The sequence below is a fragment of the Nothobranchius furzeri genome, chromosome 3 (assembly GCF_043380555.1).
Source record: "Nothobranchius furzeri strain GRZ-AD chromosome 3, NfurGRZ-RIMD1, whole genome shotgun sequence".
NCBI classification, from domain to species: Eukaryota; Metazoa; Chordata; class Actinopteri; order Cyprinodontiformes; family Nothobranchiidae; genus Nothobranchius; species Nothobranchius furzeri.
In genome coordinates, this window is record NC_091743.1 from 79,872,557 (window position 1) to 79,889,460 (window position 16,904).

General features: G+C 41.4%; 1 protein-coding gene across 1 annotated transcript; it reads left to right on the plus strand.

Moving 5' to 3' along the window:
* The first annotated feature begins 2,658 nt into the window (after positions 1 to 2,658).
* dhrsx (dehydrogenase/reductase (SDR family) X-linked) lies at positions 2,659 to 16,620 on the plus strand. The gene is made up of 7 exons (XM_015957799.3): positions 2,659 to 2,867; positions 7,042 to 7,149; positions 9,081 to 9,149; positions 9,328 to 9,429; positions 12,636 to 12,843; positions 13,210 to 13,417; positions 16,140 to 16,620. The coding sequence occupies exons 1-7, from the start codon at positions 2,768 to 2,770 to the stop codon at positions 16,320 to 16,322; spliced, it is 978 nt and encodes a 325-aa protein (XP_015813285.3). The 5' UTR covers positions 2,659 to 2,767; the 3' UTR covers positions 16,323 to 16,620.
* The last annotated feature ends 284 nt before the right edge of the window (positions 16,621 to 16,904 follow it).

Here is a 16,904-nt window from a genome sequence, read left to right on the forward strand (position 1 = left end):
TTGTTTATTGCTACGTAGAATAATTATAAAATAATGAGATGTTTTATTAATCTGTGCTTAATGATTGTTTAGCATGTTTACTTGACGTGGTCATAACATTTGCACTCACACAAGCAAAGTAAGGTCAAGTTTAAGTCCATGACACATGGTTAACCTTTTACCCAGTTCAGAGCCTCCGAATCAAAGAAGGCGTGTTTCTGAGATTCTTGGTAATATTCCTCAAACTTGTCAACTTTTGGTTGGCTACCCATTTCATAACATCAATACATTAAAACTAGATCGCTCTGGTTTTTCTTCAGTTCGAGAGTTCTAGAGAAAGCTTCAGACCGGCCATCTGTAGCAAAACCTCTTTAACCATCAAAGATTTTGACACGTCGTCAAAACCTTTAAAATTTTTTCGCACCTGCGAAGCTGATACAACAAGATAATCCGCCAGACGCTCGGTTTCATCCATCTGTCGTGACCCGAGACATCTCTGGACCGAAAGGATCGGTACCACGGTACTCTACAGCCCTCCGGTGCCAGCAGTCATCCGACCCCTCTCACTTTCGGATCCACCAAGAGGGTCTCGGAATCTGGGTAATGTAGACACACAGATAGCGTCTGGATGTGGTTTCGATAATAATCAACTCGTAGCTTAACGCAAACCAAATTCTTTTACGCCCAGAACTCAGCTCTCTGAGGTACGGAAGTTCTGGCTACATTATATTTACACATAAGTTCTGGACACCACCCTTTAGTTCCATCCACTCACAGTAAAGAATAGTTTAACCAATTCGTCAAGTTTGAATTGTTTGTAAAATAAATGCTTATTTTGTTTTACACCTGACTGTTTCTTGAATCAAAACGAAGTGTGTACAATCCCCTAATGAATAACGAATCCTAGAATCTTCTGATTAAACATCCTGAGACCAAGCAGGTTGATGTTCTATATTTATATAGAGTATTGCCGCTTATTGGTCATAAGTAGAGGTAATAAATATATTAAGCTCTTAAAGAAATTTACCAACGCAACACTACCGACCTGGGCAAAATGGCTTTTGTTCACTTTGCTCCTTCTGTATGGAACAGGCTGCAGGAAAACAGGAAATTAACTGAGTTTATCCCCTTGAATATATTTAAAACCAGACAAGAACCATTGAGACAGATTCCCTGTGTTGTAACAGCCTTCTGTAATTTTGTACACAACAGTCTGTGTAACAGAAACATTTGTAACTGTAACTTTTGCTGCCTCTTGGCCAGGACTCCCTTGAAAATGAGATTTTTAACCTCAATGGGACCTTCCTGTTTAAATAAAGAATAAATAAACTTGTTATGTAAAGCAACATGACAGAAAAATGGTAGTCTTTCTGCCAGAATGTGCTGTCCAGATTGTATCTTACAAGAGGAACCCTTGGTGTATGAGGTTCCCCTTAAGTAGGAAATAGTGTTCTTTAAATATTTGGATTAAGTTTTGACAAATTAGCACAAAAGTGCTGGATAAATCTGGATAAAAAGAGGCCTGCAAGGGGACAAATGTTTAAAGACTGAATAAATAAGAAAACAAGCTACCACACCTGTAAAGAAACATTCAAAACTATCAACAAAAACACTTGTGGGATGAACATGAACAACACACATCAACAAGCACATGCTTGTGTTAATGCAGGTGTGTGAGTGTGAGACCTCCATGCTGAAACATCACCAAGAACCAGCCAGCAGCCACCACAGCAGGTCTAAGCAGGTGTGTAACAGCTGCAATGTAGACGTCTCAGGGGCTTAAAGGGGATGTACAGTTGGATGTCATCTGCATGAAGATGGTAGGAGATTCTGTTAAATGAGCTCAGGATGTGCTGAAGAGGAAGCAGATAGAGGAGGAAGAGCAGAGGCCCCAGCACGGAACTTGGTGGGGCACCATGGAGTAAGGATGGTGGTGGAGGACCTAAACTTGAAGACGACCACAGAGAAAGAACTCTCAGACAGATAGGAGGACATCCACTCCAGAGCAGATCCTGATAGGCCTACCAAGACTTTCAGCCTCTCCAATAGCAGGTGATGGTCAACAGTGTCAAAGCCTGCAGTCAGGTCCAGCAGGACCAGAACAGAACGGTCCACTGCATCACTGTGGGTCAGAAGGTCATCAGAGACTGTGAGAAGCGCTGTTTCAATAGAATGAGCTCTATGAAAACCTGACTGGAATCAATCATAGATGTTATGCTCATCAAGAGCTGTGAGCTGTTTAGCCACAACCTTTTGCAATATACGTGGACATTGGCTCCTTGCACTTAAAAATCTTATTCTCTTCTTCTTAGACCTTTTTTGTTATTATTTATAGACACTTGATGTTGACTTGAATTTAAAAATAATTGCTGTTGTCTTTCTTTTTTTAAGGATATTTGACAACATTTTTATTTAACCAATTTTAATAGAATTTAAATTTTTGTAACTTTATTTCTGTTAATTACAGTCGACTAATCTGTAATAGCTAGATATGTTTTTTTCTTTTAAATCAAACCAAATACAAGTTTGGGTCCCAGGAGGTTAAGCAACTGTAAAGCAACAGCTGGAAAACCCTTGGCTCTGCTCCTGCCTTTACACACGCGCTAAGGGCTATCTGCAGCTGCAGTTCAACGCCCATCCGTTAGAGGTCGCTGTCTCTAAAACAGTAGCGGTCTGAAACGGGAGGTGTGAAGGTCTGATTCTGCGGGCGGTCCCCGGGTGGGCGGAACCGCCGACAATGCTGTGAGCTGAACTCAGTAAGCGCCGCCGCGCGTGCTGGTGTCGGAGGATGTGGCTGCTCGCGGTTCTGCTGCCTCTCATCAGGCTGTATTTGTGCGGTCTCAAAGTTCTGGTATATCAGCTGTTCCACCGCTCCTTCCCGCTGCCAGGTCAGGTTCTCTTCGGTTTACGTTTGAATTTTGACCCGAACGTCACTCCAGGGTCGGAGTTGATGTGATCGGTTCGGAGTGTTTAATAAAACCATCTGAGAAGTATTAAAATTCACGCAGTAGTTTAGTGGCTGGACGTTTCTTACCATCATTCTAGTTTACTAGTTGAGCTCAGTTCTCTCCTCACTCTCAGTTCTAAGTTTTAACGTTTGATTAGAGTTGATTTTCTTTACCGGGATATATTAAAATGAAAAGAGCAAAAAGATTCATTTAGAGGAATCAGGTAGAAACAATAACACGTATCCTGTTCCTGCTGGTCATCAGTTTCCTATGCATAAACATACATTTATTCATACACACAGATAAACAGCGGGGGACACATCTCAGCACAACATGGGCATCTAAACCTAGAAACTAGTTAGTAAAGGCCAGTAAGTATTACTATGTTTAACTATATATATACACACAGAAAGTATTAATGCCTTTTTATTGATGCCTTGTACTGAAGTAGAACTTTAAGCTTTCTGTCTCAATATTTTACATAATTAAAGACCTTAATAATAATATTTCTGATTGGCTTAATGAACTGTGAATTGGAATGTTTATTATGTGAAGTGCCTTGGGACGACTCTTGTCGTCATTTGGCGCTATATAAATAAACTTGACTTGACTTGACTTAATAAGAATGCTTATTAAAATCACATAGAATTTAGTTTTTTGTGTTCATTGTTTTCAAAAACACTCAGAAGTAATAAGTGTCAGTCTTGTTTATAAACCATTAACATTGCAAACCTCTTCTATGTACTTGATGTCAGCACAAATAATTAATAACCAGGTCCGCTGCTGTAGGTCCGTAGTGTCACGTGCTCTTTACAGTGGATTTTACAGCGTTGTAGATGTTGGCATAAACAGGAGAGTAAAGATTTTTGCTGCTTTACATGTTTGAACAGAATAAGAATTGAACAAACATCAGCAGGAAGTACAGCTCATTAAAACAGTATTTGAGTTTTCTACGCTTCTGCTGATTAAAATCAGATCTTTCATTTTTTCTGCTATCTAGTAATAAAAAAGAAGAGAAAATCTCATCCTGCTGAATGCCTGAGGTGTTTCTTAGAGAAATCTGTTTACTGGTCCCAGAGAAACAAAGGCAGGACTGTTTTAGGGTTGCTGCTCTCACAATCCATCCAAGAATGCCAGCTGCCTAATAGAAGCAGTGGGATTTTCTAGCTGCTAACCAAAATAACGTGACTGGCTCATGATGTAGGAGCGTGTGTTTTGTGGTTTGGTGAAATCATACAGGTCAAAGGTTAAACCCCAAAAAAGTTTAGATTTTCCGTAGCACATGCCCTGAAGGGGAGGGGTTATGTACGGTATGAATAAATATTATAAACCTTTAGGAGAAAAATGTGGTTATTTCATGAGACTTATTTTATTTAGTGGAAGTCTGAAGCCCAGTTCCGTCCTTTAAGTAAGCCAGCCCCGTTAGTCAAGATTGAAGTCATTAGGGATGCATGATATGAAAATGTGAGCCGATATCGTTGTCCAATATTAATATTGCTGTTGTATCCGATGACCGATATTTACCTATATTACATCAATATAAGAATAGAATAGACTTTATTCATCCCTCAGTGGGGAAATTAACTTACAGGCAGCACATACACTAAGAGAGTTGGAAAACGTAATCCAGGTAAATACAAAAGGAAGCAGACTATTATCGTAACCTTCAGCAATTAAAACAGTCAATAAAAATAGAAATGTTGAGTTTCCAGAAAGACACAGCATAAAGTACACAGACATACAAATGTGCATCTGGGTTTTGCACACGTACTGAATGTTACTTGTTGCGAGCGAGACACACTGATGTTAGCATGTAAATCAAAAGATTTATGACAATATTGATGCACTGAAATATAGCATTATTTTGTGTTCTGATACCGAATCAATATTAAAACAGTGTATACATTTTCTATTGTAGAGAGAGGGGCAGGGCTCCGATGGTGAGGGAGGATGCCGGTCAGACCTGCTCCTCAGTTGCAAGGCCCAGGGAGTGGAAAGTGAAGCTCTCGATTTACTGGTCGATCTATGTTCCAACACTCAGCTACGGTCACAAGCTTTGGGTAGTGCCCGAAAGAACGAGATCCTAGATACAAGCGGCTAAATAGAGTTTTGTCCGCAGGGTGTTTGGGCTCTTTGAGAGATAAGGTGAGAAGCTCTGTCATCCGGGAGGGGCTCGGAGTAGATCTGCTTCTCCTCCACATCGAGAGGAGCCTTTTGAGGTAGCTTGTCCTCTCTGTTGAGGTTTTCTGGGCAAATTCAACTGTGAGGAGACCTAAGGGAAGACCCAGGATATGATGGAAGGACTACGTTTCAGGGCTGTCCAGGGAATGCCTTGGGATTCCCCTGGAGGAGCTGCCCCTGTGACCCGACCCCAGAAAAGTGGACAATAATGGAATAAAAGTTTATTGACAGGGGTATAGTAATGAAGTCTTTATTATTTGTTAGATTTTCAAAGTCTTGTAAATGACTTTGAGTTTCCCTGAATATGCCCTGTTCCAAAAGAAAACTAGGGATGTGTATTGGTGAAATTCTGGCGGGGAGACGATATTGCGATACATTCAGCCAGGCCCAGCGACCTCCCTTTATCCCGTCTTGGTTTGAGAGATGCCTGATGGCAGTTTATTCTAGCTTCAGCTTTGCTACTATAAATGCCAAAATTTTCCCCAGGGAGCTGCGGCAAATCCCATTTTGCAAACGCTATGGTCCTGTAAAAACAGCTAACGCTGTTGGAAATCGTGACATAGGACACATGCAAGACAGGGGGGCGCTGAGGGCCAGGGTTGGGAAACACTGGGCCAGATGTTATTAGTGTAATTTTTTTTGACTGAAATAATTGTAGGAAAATTCAATTAACAGTCCAAACGGATACTTAACATGTTCAACATGAGGAATCTGAATCGTAATAGAGGGATTTACATTTCAGTGGTGGAAACAAAACCCATTGCACACTGCTGACAACTAGCGTTTGAATTACACCAAAAGAAAAGAAAATACACAAATGTTTGCATTAGGGATGCTCCGATCACATTTTTTTGCTCCCGATCCGATTCCGAGTCATTTGATTTTGAGTATCTGCCGATACAGAGTCCCGATCCGATACTTCAGCAATACAATAAAATAGCAAGAAAAAAGGGAGACTGCACCCAAATTGACCTGTTAGGTTTATTATTATTAATATTATTATTATTTATATGACTGCATCCAACATGCTACCATAAGAAAGTAGAAACATTTTGTTAGTGCAGCAGCACTTCAAACCAAGTAAACAAAATTATATCTTTGTAGCTTATCAGTGGTGCAACAATATGTAAACAAATTTGTTTTTATAGAAAAGTAGAAAAGGTTTGTAAAATAACTCAACACAATAATAGAAGTTAAATTAAAGTGCTTACCTCCACCTCTAAGAGGTAGTTGCATAATTTAGTCAGGTAACAAAATAAAATACATCTTAGGCCTTTGACTGACTAGTTTATTAAAACGAACAAAAGATATGCCTAATCAAAGTGGTGTACGAACTTCACCATTCAAGTATAAAACATCAACATCAAATTGCAAAGAACTGGTAAATCACCTCTTCCATGTGCTCTACATGGAGCTCAACTTTTACTTTACGGCTCCCAAATAAAGTGCAGTTTAAAATGATTCCAAACCGCTGACATTTTTTGCTCTCCTGGAGCGAGACGAGCATTAACCTGCTAGCTAACTGCTGCCTGAATTCCACGGTCCGCTTTAAAACGTGTGACGTTACGGCTGCCGTATGGTGTTGTCATGTCGCTATTGAGGAAGTGAAACTTGGTACAAAATTATGCCATTGTTATTCAATTTGAAACTCAAGATTGATTAAAAATGTCATGCTTGTTGTTTTATAAGGTTAAATCCGATCTTTAACACCCGATTCCGATCTTTTAAAAGTCACGTGATCGGGCCCGATTTCCGATCACGTGATCGGATCGGAGCATCCCTAGTTTGCATGTAAATTCTTCCAAAAATTTGATACACAGCTTTTGAATATCGATATAATATCACAGGAAAAAAATATCATGATATAATGCCATATCGATATTTTCTTACTTTACTAAAGAAAACCAAACACTTTTTTCTGATCTCTGTTCAGTCTTACCCAAACTAAATGGAAGAGTTGCCATAGTGACCGGGGGAACCAGAGGAATGGGTTTTGAGACGGCCAGACATTTGTCCAGCCTTGGCATGCATGTTATCATAGGTAGGTTGTTCAGACACCTGAAAAATCTCACCAGCAGTATTTTCAATATACAGGTCCTTCTCAAAAAATGTGCATATTGTGATTAAGTACATTATTGTCTGTAATGTACTGATAAACATTAGACTTTCATATATATTAGATTCATTACACACAACTGAAGTAGTTCAAGCCTTTTATTGTTTCTAATATTGATGATTTTGGCATACAGCTCATGAAAACCCAACATTACCCTACATTACTATAATATAGAAATAAATTTGATATAGTAATGCAACACACTGCTCTAATATAAGCATATTTAATAACACAGGTCCTAAAAAAATTAGCATATTGTGACAAAGTTCATTATTGTCTGTAATGTATTGATAAACATTAGACTTTCATATATATTACATTCATTGCACGCAACTGAAGTAGTTCAAGCCTTTTATTGTTTCTTATATTTTTTGGCATACAGCTCATGAAAACCCAAAATTCTTATCTCAAAAAATTTGCATATTTCATCCGACCAATAAAAGAAAAGTGTTTTTTACACAAAAAAAGTCAACCTTCAAATAATTATGTTCAGTTTTGCATTCAATACTTGGTCAGGAATCCTTTTGCTGAAATGACTGCTTTAATGTGGCGTGGCATGGAAGCAATCAGCCTGTGGCACTGCTGAGGTGTTATGGAGGCCCAGGATGCTTCGATAGCGGCCTTAAGCTCATCCAGAGTGTTGGGTCTTGCTTCTCTCAACTTTCTCTTCACAATATCCCACAGATTCTCTATGGGGTTCAGGTCAGGAGGGTTGGCACGCCAATGGAGCACAGTAATACCATGGTCAGTAAACCATATACCAGTGGTTTTGGCACTGTGAGCAGGTGCCAGGTCGTGCTGAAAAATGAAATCCTCATCTCTATAAAGCTTTTCAGCAGATGGAAGCATGAAGTGCTCCAAAATCTCCTGATAGCTAGCTGCATTGACCCTACTCTTGATAAAACACAGTGGACCAACACCAGCAGCTGACATGGCACCCCAGACCATCACTGACTGTGGGTACTTGACACTGGACTTCAGGCATTTTGGCATTTCCCTCTGCCCAGTCTTCCCCCAGACTCTGGCACCTTGATTTCCGAATGACATGCAAAATTTGCTTTCATCCGAAAAAAGTACTTTGGACCACTGAGCAACAGTCCAGTGCTGCTTCTCTGTAGCCCAGGTCAGGCGCTTCTGCTGCTGTTTCTGGTTCTAATGTGGCTTGACCTGGGGAATGTGGCACCTGTAGTCCATTTCCTGTACACGCCTGTACACGGTGGCTCTGGATGTTTCTACTCCAGACTCAGTCCACTGCTTCCGCAGGTCCCCCAAGCTCTGGAATCGGTCCTTCTCTACAATCTTCCTCGGGGTCCAGTCACCTCTTCTCGTTGTGCAGCGTTTTCTGCCACACTTTTTCCTTCCCACAGACTTCCCACTGAGGTGTCTTGATACAGCGCTCTGGGAACAGCCTATTCGTTCAGAAATGTCTTTCTGTGTCTTACCCTCTTGCTTGAGGGTGTCAATGATGGCCTTCTGGACAGCAGTCAGTTTGGCAGTCTTACCTATGATTGTGGTTTTGAGTAATGAACCAGGCTGGGAGTTTTTAAAAGCCTCAGGAATCTTTTGTAGGTGTTTAGAGTTAATTAGCTGATTCAGATGATTAGGTTAATAGCTCGGTTAGAGAACCTTTTCATGATATGCAAATTTTTTGAGATAGGAATTTTGGGTTTTCATGAGCTGTATGCCAAAATCATCAATATTAGAAACAATAAAAGGCTTGAACTACTTCAATTGTGTGTCATGAATCTAATATATGAAAGTCTAATGTTTATCAGTACATCAGAATCTGATGAGTCGGTGTACCAGCAGCTGAACATCCTCCCACTGAGCCTCTCTGTGATCTTCATCATCTCCAGCTGGGAACCAAAGAGAAGAGGGCTCTGTGGCTGTCAGGAAGATAAACGAAGTTGCCAATGAAGGGAAAGGTAAAGTCTACAAATCTGTCTCTGCTGGTTCCTGCACTTATCAAAACAGGACATCAGAGATGTGCAGCAGGAGAGTCGCGCTCCTGTTCTGTATCCTGGATCAGAGCTGTGGAGCTACGAGGAAATTCAGAACCATGTCTTATTCGTTATTGACATCTGTGCTTGTTTCTGCTTCAAGCCGAGTTTGTCTTCCTGGACCTGACCTCTCTGAAATCCGTACACACGTTTGTTCAGATGTTCAGAGACAGAGGGCTGCCTCTCCATGTCCTGATTAACAACGGTAGGCTGCCCCCCCCCAACACACACACACACTCTAAAACATTCTACTCAGCAGTAACACATCTTGTTTCATAAAGCTGTTAATGGAAATGACGTTTGACAAACCTTCAGTTGCTTTTTAAATAAAATGTTAGTTTTTTAACGTCAGATATTTAAGCATATCTAACACTTCTGCTTTCACACAGAGGTATCAGCAGCCTAGAAAAGTGTAATTCGTCTTTTGCATGATCTCCTATTCACGTATTTCTGAGATGATTTACATTCATTTTTCACTTGCTCCATTGGGATTAACAGAAATCCTCGCTGGTTCTTCATAGTTATTCCAGAAACCTTCAAGCCCTGTCCCTTCACATGTTTCAGATCAGCTCACATACCAACAGGTTTAGTTAGAGCCCGTAGTATTGACTTGGCTCTAACTCATTAACTGCCATTGAATCTTAAGTCATCATTTGCATTTTTTTACTGTGTGGGCGTCGGAATGAGCCTCCACACTGTGAGAACAAGTATCTCAGCTCTGAAACTGATCTTCATAAGTGTACGTCACACATCTCGTGACCAGGAAGCAGAAAAATCCGTGTATTAGGAACATAGATGGTGCTGTCTGTGTCCACGACTGCCTTGCTGGTTTGGGGAAATTCTGCTCCGTCCTCTTGGGTTGCGTGCCCTGCCCCAACCATATGTGACACACCTCTGCCTCACAGTTTTTGTACTCAACATGTATTTAGATAAAATTTAGGCAATAATACAAATTAAAAGAATGGAGCTGATTGATGGATTGAAAGCTGGAAGTTGTTGTTGACATATTGCCTTTTTGATTCATGTGGGCTACCATAGCCGAAATTCTGAACTGCACTGAGGCTTTAAACCTGTTATAACGAATCTGCAACAAATTAGGTTTTGAATGCAAACACGGTCACAGAACACTCCCTTCCTCGGGTATCTTCTGCCGGTGTCGGTACCAGATCGGCTGCAAATTACTTCACAGTAGATGATTGGCTGAAAGTAAGACTTACGTAAGTTATAATACCATGTTCATAAAAGTTACATTAGCACGTTGATAATGAAGATTTTGATTGGTCCGAATGAATTTACGGTTGTAGTTTTAGTGGTTGTAGTCCTGTAGTCCAAAAATCAACACTTTTCGGAGAAAATATGTTAGAATTTTCTAAGGAAATGTTAAAAGATATCAACTGATAAACTGTGACCCTCAAAAGCTCTTGATTTTGATGAAATGGGGAAAAATAAAATAAAAGAACTTTACTGAAAAGACACCAAGCAACATTTTGAATGAATGAATGAATTTACATAACTAAGGAAATTTACAGGCAAATTCCACATTAATACAAACAGATGTGGCTTCACATATAAGAACCGTTGTGTTTTGGCAGTCTGATGTTGTTTTATGCAGTTTCACATTCTTTACAAAACAATGATAATATGGTGCTTTATTAACAAATTACAATTATAAAGAAAACATTTAGGTGGTAACAAACAAGAATTTATTAACAAAACTGCTGATGTCTTTCCAAAACGTAAGTGTGAAAGCTGAGTGGATTTTCAGTAATGTGACATCATCAGCAGGCGCAGGACCCCGAGCCGATCTGGCAGCAGATCTAGTACCGACACCAGAACTGAAAGCCCCCATTGCCGGATGGAACGAGATGGTGCTAAACACCAGTCACCGGTTTCCAGGTCCAAACCTTTTGTTGTTCGTGACTTCAAATGTTTTTCTTTTTGGGACTCTGGTAGATGTTCCTACCCTGCAAACAGTCAACGTCACATGGACGTGCCGATCATGTCTATATTAAGTCCGTCTGTCCAGACCATGTCTGTAGGACAGCCAGACTAGGTCTGTGCATTGTGGTAGCAGCCGGCTGTTTCTCCTTCTCTGATGTTATTGAGCGGAGAACCTCACACCAGTGGTGTTCTGTTGATGAATATGTGAGTGTGTAATGAGTGGAGGGCCCAGGGAAGTGCGGCAGTTCAGACAGACCAACAACAACCCACTGGCCCAATAGCTGCTTTCAGTCTGAAACTTGTTTTTGTGGATGATTTTAGACAAATGTGAGAGAACCACTTTATTGCTTTTGTATTTATTTTTTGATCTCCACATTATATTTATATTATATATTTATTTATATAGGGTTAAAAGCTATTTTTTCACCAAAAATGTTCTATTTTAGCTTTAAAGGTTGAATATGGTAGCCTGGCCTGCCAGACTCGTCCTGTTTAATTCTACGGAGAACTAGTCTGGAGGCATATGAGGGGCGGGACTAGCCAGCTCAAAACTAACCAGTCAGAAAAAAGGAGAAAATGCCAACTGTTCCGTGCAACGTTGTAGTTTTTTAGCTGTACTGAAAAACGGGGTCTGGCGATGGCGCAGACATCTTTCTTTGGAAGAAAGGCTTTTCTTTAGCACAGAAGACAGAGGCGCAGCAAACTCCGCTTCAGATGCCATCATCCTTGTTTATGAGGAACTGAGCGTTGCGGTGTGACCTATGCTGCTCAGCGCTGATTGGCTCTGTCAGAATTCTCAGGGGGTGGGGTTATTTAAATAGAAGAGTTCCCAGACCCAATACTTCCCATAAGGAAGCATGGGGCTGGCTGGCCAGGCTATGAATATGGAACAATGTAATAAAAAGCTTTATTTGAAATAGAAATACCTCCACAGGGCGTTGAGAGGTGTGCAGAATGAAGGTAGAGTATTTCCTTTAAAAGCTATATATTTTTAAAAAAAAATAGTAAAATTATTATTTTGAGGGACACAACACTGAGTTTATGTTTACATCTACCAGCCAATAGAGGCCACCATTGTGGGTTGTCAATGCCAAACAGTTCGCTCAGCACAGCGAGGTTGGTCCTGTGCAAAATGGTGGACTCGGCAATTCAAGCAGTTGCTTCTGAGCCCAAAGGTGTTAGTATTCTTCTCAGAAGAGGGGCGACCATAAAAGATCTAAAACCAGAATGAGTTTAGGTGAAGCATTCAACAGATGGAGCCAAATAAAATCATTTCTCATATCAGCAGAGAACCTGGTGTCCCGACGGCTGGAAACCTTGTTCTGTTGTTGCAATTACAACCTCCACACACTAGATGTCACTGTGGTGTTCATGGTCCATATTCAACTTTTAATGCATGAACCCATCAGAACGAGAACACAAACCAAAGATGCACCCAGACTGGTTTTTTATCTGCTGTCCTTTTATTAGCTGGGACCATGCTGGTTCCTGAGAGAACAACAGAGGATGGCTTTGAGTTCCACTTCTGCCTCAATTACCTCGGGCACTTCCTGTTGACCAACCTGCTGCTGGACCTGCTGAAGAAGTCAGGGCAGCCGGGCCGCTGCTCCAGAATCATCAACATGTCTTCTGCCACTCACTATGCAGGAGTTCTGGACTTGGAGGACCTAAACATGAGGTGTGGACACAAGACATGAGACTGTATTATAAAGAGAGCATAATCATTCCTTGGGTTCTAAGGTCACCTTGCTTTGTAAAATCATCAAAGGGAGTCAAATAAAAACTACTAAAGTAAATACAAACATTCAGATCTTACCCGTACCGAGGGAGTCGGCGGAGCTTTGCTAAAGCTCACCGGTAACGACAGAAGCTAGCTGCAGTGCAGGCAGCAGACACTAGGAGTCAGACGGGAGGTCCAGGTGCAGAAACGAGAATTAAAGTGTCTTCACTTGGTGTAAAGATTTACAGGAGAATGTGGAAGTCAGCTAATAAAGGAAGGACATTCCAGCTCTGATCTAAATGTGTTGTCGTCCCTATTCTCCAGGATCTGCTACAGTTCTCATGCTGCCTACTCCCAGAGTAAACTGGCTCTGGTCCTCTTCACCTACTTCCTTCAGGAACAGCTGGCTGCCAGTGGATCTCCTGTGACTGTGAACGCTGTGGACCCAGGGATGGTGGACACGGCACTCTACGATAACCTTTGGACCCTTGCAAAGATGCTGAAACAACCAGTAGCCAAGGTCCTGTTCAGGGTGTGTATAAAAGCGGTCTCACCTAAACACAGGTTCTTTATGGTCAGTTTACACATATGGTGGTCAGAGCCTTGCAAGGTCAGCCTGAGACAGGGCCACGGGCACCGGGAGGGTCTGCCTTCCCAAAAGAAGTAAATAAGTAAAGTGTATTTACGCAGCACCTTTCCCAGATAAAAAACACAACAGAACCAAGTATTACAATAAAGTTGGGCCAAACAGATAAAAACGAAAAAGAAAAAACATTCTAATATGATTTAAAAAGACAAAGTATGGAGCACACTCACCTATACCTTAGTTACAAGCACAATGATGGACTGGGAGTGAGCAGCCCTCACTATTCAATTCAATTCAAGTTTATTTATATAACGCCAAATCACGACAAGAGTCGTCTCAAGGCACTTCACATAATAAACATTCCAATTCACAGTTCATTAAGCCAATCAGAAATAATGTTTCCTACATAAGGAACCCAGCAAATTGCATCAAGTCACTGACTAGTGTCAGTGACTATACAGTATCCTCATACTAAGCAAGCATGCAGCGACAGTGGAGAGGAAAACTCCCTTTTAACAGGAAGAAACCTCTAGAGAATCCCGGCTCAGTATAAGCAGCCATCCTCCACGACTCACACTAACCTAGAGTTGTGTGTTGCTCTGGAAAACATTAGGAAATCCACAGCTAAGGACCCTGCGCTAGTCTGTTGAGACCCCGGGGGAAAGGCTTAGGCCATTAGATCAAAGCTCAACTGATGATTTTTTTTTTTTCATAACGCGACACCTGTCTTAGACTACGGGTCTGAAAGCTGCGGCTCTGGGGCCACATGTGGCACTTCAGACCCTTATAAATATCTGCTTGTGACTTAGACTTAAATGACTTGAACCTGAATGTTGCTTCTGTTTGAAATGGAGCAGTTTCACATGCAACAGGCGTGGGATCTCTGCAGCAGCATCAATAACACTAAACACTCAAATTTAAAACAATCCCAATCCCATCGTTTTAATTCCAGATCTAATGAAATATCTCAGGTGCAGGACTGGTTTTACTGTTGAGCCGGGGTTCTGACAAGGGGTTCAAAATCCTTGAAATTAAATGTTTTCTGTGTTTTGAAAATGCTTTGAGCTGGACAGTAACGAGTAACAAAGCTTAACTGCACCTGTTTCAGCAGGGAATTCAGCTGGGGGAAAAGTAGCTTCAGACAACAGGATTCAGTCTTATTTCCTGATATTTGGACATCTTGCCTCTGATTGGCTAACAGCAACACGACTCTACCACTGACTCTGTTTGCTTTGCAACTTTGATGTTTTATCTCCACAAATAACACAAGTATGAAGGAGTCCTGCCATGTGGTGAAGTTGCTAATGCTAACAGTTAGCTTCTACTAAACGAGGCATTCTCTGCTGTTTCCTGGACACTAAAACAAAACGGTCTTCCCCGTCGTGATGGACGACAGTGTGACGTAGATCTGTCAGGCTTTTCTAATCCCAGAAGTTCACCGTCTGTTTTCTATCAGTAGCTAATGCAGGAGATAGGTGTAGGAGGCTCTGAGTGGCCGATCATTTTCAAAAACAGTAGGTAAAAATGGTTTTTCAGTGAAAGGCCTCTTTAAAGGGGCATTATGGAAGTTTGACAGCCAAAACATGTATAGAAATAATAAATGTCTTCTTCATACATTCTCCTGCAATGCCCTGGTCCTGTAGAATGAGCCCTGGCATTTTTACTGTGATTGCCTGTTTTTCTCTAAAATCACAGAAAAAGAGAGCTGCTCGGGTCGAGCAGGCTGCTCGGTCACTCTCATAGCCCTTAGCATTTGCTATCCGTAGCTTTAGCAGCAGAGAGAGGTAGTGCCAACTCAGCGACTTTGCCACTGTTCCTAACACCTAGTGATGAACCTAGCTACATTTCTGAGGACCCTTAGCTACTTTCATCTAGATATTTCCTGCAAATTAGCAACAAAATAGCAATTTTCGCTTTGAACTGTTCTTTGGTTTGACGTTGTTTCAGGTGTCATAAAGGATATAAAAGTTACAAATGCTATGAATGTTGCTGGTGTATAGCTCACCGTGTAAGATGTCTGACTCCCATGCAGAAGACCTGGGTGCGATTCTGGATGTGAACATAGTTTATTTAGAGTTTCTTTTTTACATTAATGGTATTTTTTTTACAGTAAGATGCCCAAATTTTATTTGAGACTCGCCGAACGGCATTGAATTCACAGATAAAAAAGATGTGGGTTCAACTTTAATTTTGGAACAATTTTTCAAGCAAGGGAAGGGAATGATCTGAGCATGCAGGAGGACTGACCCATCATAAACCTTTGTCAGCTGTGCTGAAGAGAAAGGTACAGAACCAAATTATTTAATTAATTAGCTGCGCGTTCTTCTGTCCTCTGGGCCACACACACACACACACACACACACACACACACACACACACACACACACACACAAGGGACTGTCTCAGCTGTTATTTTCGTTGAGTGTGCACGTACAGCATGCACGCCTGGTGCACGAGCCTCCTATTGAAGCTGCCGTTACGCTTTTGGCCTGAGGGGGCAATCACGAGCATACAAATTCAAAAGTCTGTAAAGTCCCTTTAAGTTACTTGATCTGTTTGCTGAAGATACAAGTTATAAAATAACCTCAGTTCTGATGTATTTATTAGACAATATTTCTGTTACAGCATTGTGTGGTTCACAGTAACCGTGTTCTTGTGTCACCCCCAGTCTCCAGCAGAGGGAGCTTCCATATTAATCTATGCTGCTGCTGCCACTGAGCTGGAGGGGGTGGGAGGCTGTTACCTGTACAACGGCCTCAAGACGCAGTCCTCTGACCTGTCCTATGACGCTGAGCTGCAGGCCAAGCTGTGGAAAAAGAGCTGCGAGCTTGTCGGCCTTCAGAAGACCTGATGCTGCCTGGTGGGATTGTCACATCAGATTTCATCATCTTCATCAGTCTGCCTCATCATCTGAGGCACTGAAGATGATGCTGAACTACTGTCTGAAAGTCTCCATCCTTCTTCTCACAAGTGCATTACTGTGACTTGACTAGGTTCAGTTGTATTCAGTCAACGTTTGAAATGAAGAAACCAGCACTTCCTGTTTTTAATAGCATAAAAGCAGCGCGGCCTGGTAGAGCTGTGTGTTGTTTGATAGAAATCTGGCATTAAAACATACTGCTCAGAACATTAAAGCAAGCGTCTGAAAACATCTATCTATTATTATTATAAAAACAGATCCTGCTGAATCTCCATCCTGACTTGGAATGGGTCATGTGTTAGGAACTAAACGATGCCACATTAATGAAAACCTACAGAGGTCATACTTTAGTCATCAAGAAACTGTTTGGTTAGCTGAAATGTCATTACAAACACTCAGAATGCTGCTCGGTAGCTCGTACAGACACAGCTGCTTCCTGTGTGCCTTAAACCTCCACGGCCTATAGCTCTATTGATGGTACCGAAATTCTGACTTCAAAGGCAAAGAAACTAA

What these genes read in the sequence shown, in the direction of transcription:
- dhrsx (XM_015957799.3), top strand. Translation starts at nt 2,768, where the DNA reads ATGTGGCTGCTCGCGGTTCTGCTGCCTCTCATCAGGCTGTATTTGTGC. An exon ending in CCATGTCCTGATTAACAACG is followed by an intron (nt 9,430 to 12,635) that starts GTAGGCTGCCCC and finishes TCCTTTTATTAG; the next exon opens with CTGGGACCATGCTGGTTCCT. An exon ending in TAGCCAAGGTCCTGTTCAGG is followed by an intron (nt 13,418 to 16,139) that starts GTGTGTATAAAA and finishes TGTCACCCCCAG; the next exon opens with TCTCCAGCAGAGGGAGCTTC.